This window comes from Neolamprologus multifasciatus, unplaced genomic scaffold, assembly GCF_963576455.1.
Source record: "Neolamprologus multifasciatus unplaced genomic scaffold, fNeoMul1.2 scaffold_49, whole genome shotgun sequence".
NCBI lineage: Eukaryota > Metazoa > Chordata > Actinopteri > Cichliformes > Cichlidae > Neolamprologus > Neolamprologus multifasciatus.
The window spans coordinates 655-16,604 of record NW_028182004.1 but is presented as its reverse complement, the minus strand read 5'-3'; the positions used below and the strand labels follow the sequence as shown (position 1 = coordinate 16,604).

General features: G+C 38.5%; 1 protein-coding gene and 1 long non-coding RNA gene across 2 annotated transcripts; one reads left to right on the top strand and one right to left on the bottom strand.

Annotated features, from left to right (window-relative positions):
• Positions 1–222: 222 nt before the first annotated feature.
• Positions 223–6,806, top strand: LOC146490268 (kinesin-like protein KIF1B). Its single transcript, XM_085153386.1, has 4 exons — positions 223–3,471; positions 3,698–3,854; positions 4,066–4,184; positions 4,294–6,806. Exons 1-4 carry the CDS (start codon positions 3,383–3,385, stop codon positions 4,316–4,318), a joined length of 390 nt encoding a protein of 129 aa, XP_085009512.1. The 5' UTR covers positions 223–3,382; the 3' UTR covers positions 4,319–6,806.
• A 543-nt stretch (positions 6,807–7,349) lies between these two features.
• LOC146490267 (uncharacterized) lies at positions 7,350–8,419 on the bottom strand. The gene is made up of 2 exons (XR_014872889.1): positions 7,864–8,419; positions 7,350–7,743 (listed from the first exon to the last, which is right to left on the bottom strand). It is a non-coding gene; the product is annotated as an uncharacterized LOC146490267 (long non-coding RNA).
• Between the last annotated feature and the right edge of the window lie 7,531 nt (positions 8,420–15,950).

Here is a 15,950-nt window from a genome sequence, read left to right as displayed (position 1 = left end):
GCACAGTGCACTTGTGGCAAGTAAGCAAGCTAGAAGACTGGCAAAGTTATGGAAGCAACACATTAACAAGAGAATTCTGAGTAAAACTAAAGTTACTTTCCCTAGTAACTAGTTACTTTGAAAGTAACGAGTAACTTGAAGTAACTGAGTTACTTTTGATAGAAGTAACTAGTAATGTAACTAAGTTACTATTTTAAAGTAACTTACCCAACACTGGTCCCCACTCATCTGACCCTCCCGCAGCATTCTGTTCACCGCTGATTCAATCATCCTTCCCCAAAAATAATACTAGTTCACTAGTCTATGTATCACTTCTTAACCTACTAAGCTAACTGGACAAGATGATGGTAACAGAAATGCTTAAAATGCTATTTGGTCTTCATGAGCTTCATTGCATGTGTGCTTGTGTTAGTAGGATTAATGCATTTTTCTGTTTGTGTAATTTTTGTGTACCTCTCCTTTTTGCGGTGCTCCAGACACTTTTCAATTCTCCACGCAAGGCAGTCGTTTTTTCCTTCCCAGTTTCCTAAACCCAAATTTCATTCCCACACTACAACAGCCTTCCTCCATGTTGTCCCCTTCTCCTTTGACTGTGGTCTCATCTCATCTCTCCCCCTTGCAGCAGTCCAGTGAGAGTCAGTTGTCTTTCAGCTTTGTCCTGTGTTTTCCACGGTTTCATTTTGCCATTTTTGCGCCGAAAGTGGCAAATGTCCAACTCAAGCAGTCTTTTCAAAAGTCCATTCACACAGTGAAGTTGCAGCTCCTTGGAAATGCACATCCATCCATCCAGTCATGATGATGCCATTTTTCTCCTTGCTGTCGCTGTCTTGCACAGCTGTTGCTGCTGGACCTTTTCTTCACTGCTCAGGATGCTGCTGTGAGCTCTTGAGATCCATCTCGTTGTTCTGGAACTGCATTTCTTGTCTTCAGGGAGAGATTCTTGGAGCTTGTGTTCTCAGGGTGACAAACACATGGAAGTTAAGCTGGAAAACAATTCAGCCAAAACTTGGCTTGAGTGTTTCTAATCATGTTAGCCTATAATTTCTTCCGACTGCTGCACGTGAAAAATTGATCCAGGTCTGCTCTTCACCTTCAAGTGACACACTGAGACATTTTGATCATTCTTCTCATTGCTTAAAACAACACATCTCCCCTCTCTGGTTCTGAACTCCCCTTTCTTAAAACCCAGAAAGATTTTAGTTGTTCTACGTTGAAAACCACCAAACCCTCTTCCTATTTTGCTTATTTTTTATCAACAATTCTGCTAAAAAAAAGAAATTTTCGTGTGTCCACCCTAGGGGAGCTGGTGGCCTGCAGTACCACCTTCTCCCTCTAGTTGGAAACAGCTGTTACACACATTTCTACACTCCTCTCTCTCTTTTTTTTTTTTTTTTTCTTGTTTTGTTCCCCATTTTCAACATTTTGTAACCCCATTTTTCACTGTTTTTACACACACATCAACTTTCCCCACACAACCATTCTCTGCAATCTTACACACCACACATCTACTCAATTCTTACCATACAGTCACGCATTGAGTTTTGTCTCTGGCCGCCTGGTGGAAGGCCTGCCGCTTTACTGGATCCAGTTTCCCTTTACATTCAGAGCGTCCTCTGCAATGGCCTTCTTCCCTTACCGGCAGAAAAGTGCTAAAATACCGTCACTCCGCACACTGTATTGTGCAGACGTGATTATCAACAGTGGACTCGAACCACCGTTCCCTGTGATGGACCGGTGTTTTGCAATTACTCTGGCAGACGACTGCTTTTCTTTTGCACAACACCGGAACCGAACACAAGCCTGGGGACTCTAACCCCAGGATTTTCCCCGACAGTGTACCCGAACCGCCGTTCCTGTGGCGTACTTGGACTGAACACAGGTCTGGGCCGGCTTCTCCCCAACAACGTGCGCGAGCCACTGTCCTTGTGATGAGCCGTACCCAACACAAGCCTGGGGCCTCAAACCGCCAGGATTTTCCCTCCGGAGACTCGAACTCCGGAGTCGGCCAGCGTTCTCCCCCTCAGCCAGACAAAAAAACTCTTCATGACTGTATACAAGTTAGCTACAACTCACCCATCTGCAGAAGTCCCCTCAAAATCGATGATCTCGGTGGTGACTGAAACACACGGCTCCGTGACTCCTCCATTTCCTTTGCTTCAACAGCTGGTAGGACAAAGGTACCTTTTCCCTCAGGGGTGATCAGCCCATCCACGGAACCGTTGTTCAGCGACCACACGGACCATCCTGCTCACAGCGCCATTTTGTTGTGGAAGTTTTCCACTTAAATAAAGCCTGCAGACGAGCGGTGAGTGGTAGCTAACATTCTTTAATCCATGCACACAAAGACAACATACAAACAAGCTTGTGGAGCCCCCATGGCCGCGGGACAGACGGTCAGCAGAGTCTCTCTGAGCCTAGCATGGCTCTCAGTTAAATACCTTCTCCGGGAACAAAAGGCAGTACACAGCTGTTTCACACCTCAAGGTTCACACTCCCTTGCTACTTCCCAGAATCCTCGAAGAGACAAAAGACTGGTCCTCTGGAGTTCCTGTTTCCCCCCCAACATCCTTGCTACACCCCCTACCATTTGTCTTACAGTATGAGTGTCAGACATGTTAATACAATAAATAATGTCATTAATATCTAGGTGAAAGAAATTCCTATACACAACTTACACCAGGATCCTTTTCTATGTAGCTGACAGCTGGTAACTGTGCAGGGGCGGGTCTAGCAAAGTTTTGCCATGGGGCCAGGTAGAGCATTAAAGGGAAAGGGGGGCACAAAGAAATACTTTTCTTTCTTATTCTCATTTAAAATTTCTAGCTTTTAACAAATAATTATCCGAATCTTACAACCAAAGTTTTCATCTGATGTCAAATTTATAGAAATCCATTATTGTACATAGTAATTTTTTTTCAGGGTCCCAACATAATTTCTTCAGAAGAAAGTACTGTACATGATGCCAGTATTTTCCCACATTTTCTAGATACTGTACTAGTACTTTGTGTAAAATGCCATCAAAAAGTCAGTTAAGTTTTATTCTTTCTCACCTGTCTTTCTGTCACCTTCCTTTCACTTTTTAAAGGTTGCCATGTTAGAAAACATATTTTGCCCTGCCATGCTGTTTATTGATGTGGTAAATAAATAGTTTATAAAAATGATCACTAAATCTGTCATTTATTATTTTTAATATTCAGTAATGGTCATGTCTTACCTCTTGTCTGCTCTGTCTTAATTTCAGGTTTCCACCATATGTTCTAGATAGTTCAGGAAGTTAACTCAACCAAGCAGTCTTTGGGTTTCGGCTAAGTACTGTTTAGAATACCAGTATAGGGAGCCTCCAGCCTCCAGTCCCTCCTGCTGAGACTATGAAAACTTCCAGATGGTTCTCACTCTGGAGACCTACCTTGCGCGGGCTGCAAAGAACGAGTTCCTCAACTTGGTGCCTGATATTGAAGAAATGCGACCAGGGTGAGTAATGCCATATTAACCTAAATACTGTCACTAAGACATGTGTCTCACAGACCAAATGTAAGTCGACACTCATGTTCTCTAGTTCAAGCAGAAATGATGTGGATTGATTCAAATTCCTGAGCCTGGATGATTTCAGCTGGAAACAAACCAACTCTGCTTCTTCCTCAGAAAAACAAGCGCTCTCTTAAAAAATAAATAAATGAATAAAATCACTTCTTTTCAGATCTGTTGTGTCCAAGAAGAGTTTTCTAAGCTTCATGGAGCCTCGCTCTAACTCATGGGTGAAGCTTTTTGTGGTTGTTCGCCGGCCCTACGTCTTCATCTACAACAGCAACCAGGACCCCGTGGAGCGAGGCGTCCTCAACCTCTCCACAGCACAGGTGGAATACAGCGAAGAGCAGCAGGCCATGCTTATGGTTTGAGGCAGGATAGAGAAAGGCTGGATGTAACACGCTTGTCTTTAATGAGAATTCATTCAAATTGTTTTGGTGCACGTTGGCCAGTTTTGGACACATTGATTGATGAAATGGCAAATTGACTGGGATTTATCATTTGAATGAACATAAATATAATGTGATGTTTTCTTTTCAGACGCCCAACACATTTGCAGTGTGCACAAAACATGGAGGCATCCTCCTGCAGGCCAACAACGAGAATGACATGAACGACTGGCTGTACGCCTTTAATCCTCTGCTAGCAGGAACAATAAGGTACACACACACAGACACACACGCACCTCTCACACCACAGTCAAACGTACAGCTTCTGCACCCTTCAAAAACATTCCCTTCTCCTCACAACGTAAAACTCTCCCCACAGATCTAAGTTGGCGAGGAAGAACTGAGCGGGCAGAGCGGTACGCGGGAAAACCACCGCTTCCATCCTTTATGAAAAGCCTTTGAAAATACCGAAAATACCAAGTGTTAAAACGTATTAATCATTGTGATTCTTGATGGTTTTCTCTTGTAAGTAGACTTGTGGCTTAAGTCTCTTTTCATGCGACTCAAACGTTTAAGTTCCACAGAACTTTTGCCTCCCCGCTTCCCTCCAGCAACCCCGCTGCCAACTTAGCTTTCCTCCTCTCTATTCCCTCCCCTCAGCTTTTTGTGTTTTTGTTTCGATGACAATGTTTGGGTCTAATTTTGTTCCGCTTGTTTGTCATTCCCAAACTCCCCTAACTAAGTAGCATGTTGTAGTAGTCTACTTGTGTGTGCACGACTCTTTAGAAACTTTCGGTTTGCCAATCATCTGTACAAAAAAATGTCTCTATCAGTTTTATTTGTCTCCTGAAATGAGTTTCATTCTATTTTGTGGGTTTTTGCTGTTGGTTTTTTATTAAATTAACATGCTTGCATGATACCTGCAGCAGTCCTCAGGAGAAGACCAGGTTTGCTCAGTTTCAAACGAAAAACAAAAATGAACCAAATCAACCAGCTTACATTTGAAACCATGAAGGAAAAATCTACAGATATCTCCAAGTGACGTGTTAGTTTACGCTCTGCTACCTAAACTATAGCTGCTAATAGATTTATAGGGTATTTTTCTTCTCGCAGTGAATTTGCATCAGGCTGAACCGTCTCTGAAACAAAAACTCAAAGTGGGAATGAACTTTGACAGGAGGGCCACGCCCAATTTCCTCTGTCATCCATGTCATACTTAGATCCTCCTCAATCTGTGTACATACGCCGCCTCTAAACCCCCAATAGTGCCAGTCAGTTAGTGAGTCAGTAAAATACTGACTCACTAACAGGGTTACAAGGAGATGAGGAGGAGGACTAGGAGGATGAAAACGAACTAAGGAGAAAACTTGATTTGTACATGCAGTCTGTTCTGGGATGAGTGTGGTAGTTAACCCTCGTTTAACACATCCCTCTCTGCTCCTCTAGCTCGCTTTATCTCACTGAGAATCAGAAAGCCTTGACATTTACTGCTATTAACTTTACACTCTTGTTGTAAACGCAAAGAAAACACAGTGAAAAGGTTAGAAGGACGTAAGGAAAAAGAAAGAATGAATGGTTTAATAGAAGGAAAGAAGTTAAAGGGACTACATATTCAAAGGTCTTATTTCTGATACTACCCCATGAAAATATTTGCTATTTTAGTGTGAACTAAGAGAGGGTTTGAATGTAAGAGAGAGGAGGAAAAAGGAAAAGGAGACCTAAAATGTAACCCCCTGCATCTCGACTGAGGAGGTGAGTTACATTAGTGCTTCCTCTTTATTAGAAAGCGGTTTGAGTGAATTAGAAGTCTGTTGTTTTTTTGGAGGAGATCTACTCATTAGTCATGCTAGACATCCATCTGAACTCTATCAAAATAAAGGTGTATTTTAACTCATTTTTATTTTTTCTAATATCAGAGGTCTAGGACTATACAAAGTAGCTGGTGAGAACTAAAACAACAGCAAACTTATTGTGTCTTTCTTCACCTCATCACTTTTTTCTGTGTGTGTTTTTCTGTTGATGCCTTTCAAACAAAACTAGCCATGATATTTTCCACCTTCCCCCTCTGACAATTAATAACAGTTAACCAAGCCCCCTTTCAGATTTGTTCACCAAAAGAAAAGAAAAAAAAAAACGTCATTAACGCTGTTTATTATTTGTCAGACCGGTTTTATTTTCATACTTTGTAAATATCTATGTTGTATGGAGCTTGAACTAAAATGTAAATACGTTTACTGTATTTGTAATAATTATAATCCATTCACTGTACAGCATAGATGTGTCATGCAGATATCTTAATTCTGTGTATGGTAATCTTGCACCATTGAACTGTTAGTGAATGAGGCAACAATAAAAGTGGGAAACGTGCATTAGCAGATCAAGTGCTGCCTGCTTATTTCCTGCTTTATGTGAGCTTCTGCTGTAGTTTATTATGTGCTTTAGTCCCAAGAAACCACCCTTTTACTGTGGCGCACAATAAGATCTTCTGATGTTTGGTGTCATCTTCCTGTGATCTCCTGTGAACAGGTGGATTAATTCATTTCAAGTTTATGTATGTAGCACCAAATCACAGCAGGGGCTGAACACTGTAAAGACTCTAGAATGATTATGGAGGCACAACATTTAAAGCTCCCATCCTTCCATCCCACAGACCTAAATGTTAGTTATATGATAAACAGCCCCGTGTTTGTTTACTTGATTTGTAAAATGCAAAGTGGTGACGTCCTCATATGGAGCCAGTTTTTTTAATAGGCCAAAACAAGTCATTGTTTACAAAAATGTACATTTTATTGGGCAAAATGAGGTAAACAGTGAAGAAAAGTATGAGAAAACGGAGCATAGGATCTCCGGAGACTGTGGCAACTAGAATTATTGTATACGTGTGTGTATTAAGGACTGACACAGACAAAGAATGAATCAGACAGTGAAGCAATGTCCTTTTTAAATGTTTATTTATAAACAGGATAAAACCATTCAAGTATTGAGTCATGAATAAAACATCAACCTCTGATCTGCTAATTGGGAAACAGGATGTCAGTGTATTTTTCAGTGCTAGTCCAAATTGAGTGAGATGACTTTACATTTGAATAGATTCGATTACAAGTTATATTTGGTTTTAATTGAATGAGTTCAATTTGATTTAAATCAAGCCAATTCACAACATATAAACTTGAAATATATGATAAGATAAAGGTTGTGCAATAATACAGAGAAAGCCCCAACAATCAAATGACCCCCTATGAGCAAGAACTTGGCAACAGTGGGAAGGAAAAACTCCATTTTCAGCAGAACCAGAATCAGGGAGTGGCCATCTGCCTCCACCGGTTGGGGTAAGAAAATGAAACTAAACTATAGGGAGACAAAGAGGAAAGATGTTCATGATATATATGAAACTTTCCGCTAGGCTTGACTAAAATATTGTTTTTGACAGGAAAGTATTGTTTCATTCATGTTTATTCCACGAGGTGGACAGCAGGAATAAAACAAACCAGATACTAAGAAATAAAGTATACAATGAAATTTTCTCGATATGCTAAAATTCCCACTGAGACTGGATGAGATTATTCTAAAACTGGTCAAAATACAATTCTCTTCATGCACAGAAATCCCACCCAGTCCCACAACCCAGGACGAATATTCCTTGTGTGTTCTTGAGCTGGACAGAAATTCCTCTTGCTGAGCGGGGTCCACGCCAGCCTCGTGTCAGGCAGACGAGGAGCCTCCTGTCCCAGTCTCATCCGTCCACTGGGCCCATCACATCCCAGCCCAGTTCGCATTCTGCATTGGAGTCCGTCGCTCGATACCACCGCGGCTCCCCTCACGTCATCACCTGTAAGTAAAAACAAATAGGAGCCAGAACCATCATCCCGGAAGCTGTCCTGGCTTATAGCCATGGCGACCCTCTCCCAACACGGCTGCACCCAGTGAACAACAGTGAGACGCTACTGACAAATGCAGGCAGTGGTATACATCTGCCCTGATGTCAATCACACACGTTGTCTCCTACTGTCACCGTTCCTGCTGTCGGGACTGGGTCACCACATCACGCTGACCGGTCACCAGACAAGGCGTAGCACCCCCCACGATCACGCAGCGGCTCCCTCTTTTCCACCTGGCCTTCATACGTTCCTCTTCCAATCTAGGGCCTCTCTCCTTCCAGTGCTCAGCTTGCTTCCTTTTAATACGACCTTTAAACAGCTGAAAGGACACCTCTGGACACACCCATGCCTCAACATGGGATCACTATCAGCTAATTTTTCCCATGCCCAGCTAATCCACAGTGGATTAAAAAAACGTAAAATGACACACTAAAAACATGCGATACAAACAGAATAAAATAGTGCAAATAAAAAATACACTCACAAATAGATACTAAAATCAGAAGAAAACCAAGATAAACAATGAATACAAAATTTCTACTGTGTGCAACTCTTTCACTCTTTGAATATTTTTCATTTCTTACAATCAGAATTCTCCAATAGATTTGTAGAAGAAAATTATTTTCTTTCATGCAAAGATTTTTGCACAAACTGAAACTATTGTGGTGATTAAAGAAACAATAAATGTGTCTGGATCATCCCAGTGTTTGTTTTTAACCTCATGAAACCAAGTTTCCATTTTCCTCTAAAGGGGCTGCAACACCCAGCTGCACAAAACCTTCACTTTTTTAAAAAGTTTCACTCTTTGAATATTTTTCATTTCTTACAATCAGAATTCTCCAATAGATTTGTAGAAGAAAATTTATTTTCTTTCATGCATCACCAACTGAACCTGTTATGTTAACGTCTCAAGCTCCAGCCTAACCTCATTGAATTTTGCTTAGCAAAGTACTTTTCAACTCTAATAATTAGTAAGATTATATTTCTTATCATCTGTTGGTCGTCTGACCTGATAAACTTCAATGAACATTATGACACAGGAGTGATTGTCTCTAAAAATGGGCTCCTGCACGCTTGCAGACATTCTTCCATCACAACTTATGGATGATGAAGGATTTGATTAAAGCTGTGAAACATTGCTGATAAACTGCATGTGATGTTACATTAAAGCCAATTTTCTATTAAAATCAGGGACTTTTCTAACTGACCTCTGACCTTTGAGCAGTAGTGTGTACTGTATGCTTGTATGTAACTGTATCTGACCTGGATTTTATCACCAGTTTCAAATAAGAATCTTCTTTAAAGTCTGTCTTTCAATACAAAATAAGTTAAACTTTATCAAGGCTGATGGTAAACTGTCCCTAACAAGTCCACTTTATTGCGTGCTCATTGACTTTCTCCTATCAGAGCTGTTTAACAAGCCCACTTTATACATGCTTATTAATCTATCATGCTTATCAGTGGCTCATGGTTGCTTAAAGCCTATGTCTGAACTTGACAACAGAGGCAGAGCATCATTCAATCTTGGCAGCAGCTCCAGGATGACAAACTCCACTTTCTCTGCATCAAGACAGCTCATAACTTTTTAACAGTCTCTCCTGATAGTCTCATATCATCTGCTCTAATCAATAACCATACACTATCATTACAATGTAGACTACAGCTCAAAAGTCTGAGGTGAATTAGAAATGTCTTGTTTTCAGAATAGACTCAAATTAGTTTTCAGATTGAATCACAGCAATTTTTAAAAAATAATCATATAAATGCTTAATATTAACACTGATCACAAATCATGAATGATTTTTAATAGAATATCTACAGAGGTGTTCAGAGACCCATTTTCAGCAATAATCCCTCCTGTGTTCAGTGGTACATTGTCTTATCTAATGCAAGCTTAACACATTAAAGCCTAAGTTATCACTCAAAACAGCTTTTTAAAGATTTTTGCACAAACTGAAACTATTGTGGTGATTAAAGAAACAATAAATGTGTCTGGATCATCCCAGTGTTTGTTTTTAACCTCATGAAACCAAGTTTCCATTTTCCTCTAAAGGGGCTGCAACACCCAGCTGCACAAAACCTTCACTTTTTTTAACAGTTTCACTCTTTGAATATTTTTCATTTCTTACAATCAGAATTCTCCAATAGATTTGTAGAAGATTTATTTTCTTTCATGAATCACCAACTGAACCTGTTATGTCAACGTCTCAAGCTCCAGCCTAACCTCATTGAATTTTGCTTAGCAAAGTACTTTTCAACTCTAATAATTAGTAAGATTATATTTCTTATCATCTGTTGGTCGTCTGACCTGATAAACTTCAATGAACATTATGACACAGGAGTGATTGTCTCTAAAAATGGGCTCCTGCACGCTTGTAGACATTTTTCCATCACAACTTATGGATGATGAAGGATTTGATTAAAGCTGTGAAACATTACTGATAAACTTCATGTGATGTTACATTAAAACCAATTTTCTATTAAAATCAGGGACTTTTCTAACTGACCTCTGACCTTTGAGCAGTAGTGTGTACTGTATGCTTATATGTAACTGTATCTGACCTGGATTTTATCACCAGTTTCAAATAAGAATCTTCATTAAAGTCTGTCTTTCAATACAAAATAAGTTAAACTTTATCAAGGCTGATGGTAAACTGTCCCTAACAAGTCCACTTTATTGCGTGCTCATTGACTTTCTCCTATCAGAGCTGTTTAACAAGCCCACTTTATACATGCTTATTAATCTATCACGCTTATCAGTGGCTCATGGTTGCTTAAAGCCTATGTCTGAACTTGACCACAGAGGCAGAGCATCATTCAATCTTGGCAGCAGCTCCAGGATGACAAACTCCACTTTCTCTGCATCAAGACAGCTCATAACTTTTTAACAGTCTCTCCTGATAGTCTCATATCATCTGCTCTAATCAATAACCATACACTATCATTACAATGTAGACTACAGCTCAAAAGTCTGAGGTGAATTAGAAATGTCTTGTTTTCAGAATAGACTCAAATTTGGTTTCAGATTGAATCACAGCAATCTTTAAAAAATAATCATATAAATGCTTAATATTAACACTGATCACAAATCATGAATGATTTTTAGTAGAATATCTACAGAGGTGTTCAGAGACCCATTTTCAGCAATAATCCCTCCTGTGTTCAGTGGTACATTGTCTTATCTAATGCAAGCTTAACACATTAAAGCCTAACTTATCACTCAAAACAGCTTTTTAAAGATTTTTGCACAAACTGAAACTATTGTGGTGATTAAAGAAACAATAAATGTGTCTGGATCATCCCAGTGTTTGTTTTTAACCTCATGAAACCAAGTTTCCATTTTCCTCTAAAGGGGCTGCAACACCCAGCTGCACAAAACCTTCACTTTTTTTAACAGTTTCACTCTTTGAATATTTTTCATTTCTTACAATCAGAATTCTCCAATAGATTTGTAGAAGATTTATTTTCTTTCATGAATCACCAACTGAACCTGTTATGTTAACGTCTCAAGCTCCAGCCTAACCTCATTGAATTTTGCTTAGCAAAGTACTTTTCAACTCTAATAATTAGTAAGATTATATTTCTTATCATCTGTTGGTCGTCTGACCTGATAAACTTCAATGAACATTATGACACAGGAGTGATTGTCTCTAAAAATGGGCTCCTGCACGCTTGCAGACATTCTTCCATCACAACTTATGGATGATGAAGGATTTGATTAAAGCTGTGAAACATTGCTGATAAACTGCATGTGATGTTACATTAAAGCCAATTTTCTATTAAAATCAGGGACTTTTCTAACTGACCTCTGACCTTTGAGCAGTAGTGTGTACTGTATGCTTGTATGTAACTGTATCTGACCTGGATTTTATCACCAGTTTCAAATAAGAATCTTCATTAAAGTGTCTTTTTTAATATACAAAATAAGTTAAACTTTATCAAGGCTGATGGTAAACTGTCCCTAACAAGTCCACTTTATTGCGTGCTCATTGACTTTCTCCTATCAGAGCTGTTTAACAAGCCCACTTTATACATGCTTATTAATCTATCACGCTTATCAGTGGCTCATGGTTGCTTAAAGCCTATGTCTGAACTTGACCACAGAGGCAGAGCATCATTCAATCTTGGCAGCAGCTCCAGGATGACAAACTCCACTTTCTCTGCATCAAGACAGCTCATAACTTTTTAACAGTCTCTCCTGATAGTCTCATAACATCTGCTCTAATCAATAACCATACACTATCATTACAATGTAGCTCAAAAGTCTGAGGTGAATTAGAAATGTCTTGTTTTCAGAATAGACTCAAATTAGGTTTCAGATTGAATCACAGCAATTTATGATAATAATCATATAAATGCTTAATATTAACACTGATCACAAATCATGAATGATTTTTAATAGAATATCTACAGAGGTGTTCAGAGACCCATTTTCAGCAATAATCCCTCCTGTGTTCAGTGGTACATTGTCTTATCTAATGCAAGCTTAACACATTAAAGCCTAACTTATCACTCAAAACAGCTTTTTAAAGATTTTTGCACAAACTGAAACTATTGTGGTGATTAAAGAAACAATAAATGTGTCTGGATCATCCCAGTGTTTGTTTTTAACCTCATGAAACCAAGTTTCCATTTTCCTCTAAAGGGGCTGCAACACCCAGCTGCACAAAACCTTCACTTTTTTTAACAGTTTCACTCTTTGAATATTTTTCATTTCTTACAATCAGAATTCTCCAATAGATTTGTAGAAGATTTATTTTCTTTCATGAATCACCAACTGAACCTGTTATGTTAACGTCTCAAGCTCCAGCCTAACCTCATTGAATTTTGCTTAGCAAAGTACTTTTCAACTCTAATAATTAGTAAGATTATATTTCTTATCATCTGTTGGTCGTCTGACCTGATAAACTTCAATGAACATTATGACACAGGAGTGATTGTCTCTAAAAATGGGCTCCTGCACGCTTGCAGACATTTTTCCATCACAACTTATGGATGATGAAGGATTTGATTAAAAGCTGTGAAACATTACTGATAAACTTCATGTGATGTTACATTAAAACCAATTTTCTATTAAAATCAGGGACTTTTCTAACTGACCTCTGACCTTTGAGCAGTAGTGTGTACTGTATGCTTGTATGTAACTGTATCTGACCTGGATTTTATCACCAGTTTCAAATAAGAATCTTCATTAAAGTCTGTCTTTCAATACAAATGAAGTTAAACTTTATCAAGGCTGATGGTAAACTGTCCCTAACAAGTCCACTTTATTGCGTGCTCATTGACTTTCTCCTATCAGAGCTGTTTAACAAGCCCACTTTATACATGCTTATTAATCTATCACGCTTATCAGTGGCTCATGGTTGCTTAAAGCCTATGTCTGAACTTGACCACAGAGGCAGAGCATCATTCAATCTTGGCAGCAGCTCCAGGATGACAAACTCCACTTTCTCTGCATCAAGACAGCTCATAACTTTTTAACAGTCTCTCCTGATAGTCTCATATCATCTGCTCTAATCAATAACCATACACTATCATTACAATGTAGACTACAGCTCAAAAGTCTGAGGTGAATTAGAAATGTCTTGTTTTCTGAATAGACTCAAATTAGGTTTCAGATTGAATCACAGCATTTTATGAAAATAATCATATAAATGCTTAATATTAACACTGATCACAAATCATGAATGATTTTTAATAGAATATCTACAGAGGTGTTCAGAGACCCATTTTCAGCAATAATCCCTCCTGTGTTCAGTGGTACATTGTCTTATCTAATGCAAGCTTAACACATTAAAGCCTAACTTATCACTCAAAACAGCTTTTTAAAGATTTTTGCACAAACTGAAACTATTGTGGTGATTAAAGAAACAATAAATGTGTCTGGATCATCCCAGTGTTTGTTTTTAACCTCATGAAACCAAGTTTCCATTTTCCTCTAAAGGGGCTGCAACACCCAGCTGCACAAAACCTTCACTTTTTTTAACAGTTTCACTCTTTGAATATTTTTCATTTCTTACAATCAGAATTCTCCCATAGATTTGTAGAAGAAAATTATTTTCTTTCATGCATCACCAACTGAACCTGTTATGTTAACATCTCAAGCTCCAGCCTAACCTCATTGAATTTTGCTTAGCAAAGTACTTTTCAACTCTAATAATTAGTAAGATTATATTTCTTATCATCTGTTGGTCGTCTGACCTGATAAACTTCAATGAACATTATGACACAGGAGTGATTGTCTCTAAAAATGGGCTCCTGCACGCTTGCAGACATTTTTCCATCACAACTTATGGATGATGAAGGATTTGATTAAAGCTGTGAAACATTACTGATAAACTTCATGTGATGTTACATTAAAGCCAATTTTCTATTAAAATCAGGGACTTTTCTAACTGACCTCTGACCTTTGAGCAGTAGTGTGTACTGTATGCTTGTATGTAACTGTATCTGACCTGGATTTTATCACCAGTTTCAAATAAGAATATTCATTAAAGTGTCTTTTTTAATATACAAAATAAGTTAAACTTTATCACGGCTGATGGTAAACTGTCCCTAACAAGTCCACTTTATTGCGTGCTCATTGACGTTCTCCTATCAGAGCTGTTTAACAAGCCCACTTTATACATGCTTATTAATCTATCACGCTTATCAGTGGCTCATGGTTGCTTAAAGCCTATGTCTGAACTTGACCACAGAGGCAGAGCATCATTCAATCTTGGCAGCAGCTCCAGGATGACAAACTCCACTTTCTCTGCATCAAGACAGCTCATAACTTTTTAACAGTCTCTCCTGATAGTCTCATATCATCTGCTCTAATCAATAACCATACACTATCATTACAATGTAGACTACAGCTCAAAAGTCTGAGGTGAATTAGAAATGTCTTGTTTTCAGAATAGACTCAAATTAGGTTTCAGATTGAATCACAGCAGTTTTTAAAAAATAATCATATAAATGCTTAATATTAACACTGATCACAAATCATGAATGATTTTTAATAGAATATCTACAGAGGTGTTCAGAGACCCATTTTCAGCAATAATCCCTCCTGTGTTCAGTGGTACATTGTCTTATCTAATGCAAGCTTAACACATTAAAGCCTAACTTATCACTCAAAACAGCTTTTTAAAGATTTTTGCACAAACTGAAACTATTGTGGTGATTAAAGAAACAATAAATGTGTCTGGATCATCCCAGTGTTTGTTTTTAACCTCATGAAACCAAGTTTCCATTTTCCTCTAAAGGGGCTGCAACACCCAGCTGCACAAAACCTTCACTTTTTTTAACAGTTTCACTCTTTGAATATTTTTCATTTCTTACAATCAGAATTCTCCCATAGATTTGTAGAAGAAAATTATTTTCTTTCAGGTATCACCAACTGAACCTGTTATGTTAACATCTCAAGCTCCAGCCTAACCTCATTGAATTTTGCTTAGCAAAGTACTTTTCAACTCTAATAATTAGTAAGATTATATTTCTTATCATCTGTTGGTCGTCTGACCTGATAAACTTCAATGAACATTATGACACAGGAGTGATTGTCTCTAAAAATGGGCTCCTGCACGCTTGCAGACATTTTTCCATCACAACTTATGGATGATGAGGATTTGATTAAAGCTGTGAAACATTACTGATAAACTTCATGTGATGTTACATTAAAACCAATTTTCTATTAAAATCAGGGACTTTTCTAACTGACCTCTGACCTTTGAGCAGTAGTGTGTACTGTATGCTTGTATGTAACTGTATCTGACCTGGATTTTATCACCAGTTTCAAATAAGAATCTTCTTTAAAGTCTGTCTTTCAATACAAAATAAGTTAAACTTTATCAAGGCTGATGGTAAACTGTCCCTAACAAGTCCACTTTATTGCGTGCTCATTGACTTTCTCCTATCAGAGCTGTTTAACAAGCCCACTTTATACATGCTTATTAATCTATCACGCTTATCAGTGGCTCATGGTTGCTTAAAGCCTATGTCTGAACTTGACCACAGAGGCAGAGCATCATTCAATCTTGGCAGCAGCTCCAGGATGACAAACTCCACTTTCTCTGCATCAAGACAGCTCATAACTTTTTAACAGTCTCTCCTGATAGTCTCATATCATCTGCTCTAATCAATAACCATACACTATCATTACAATGTAGACTACAGC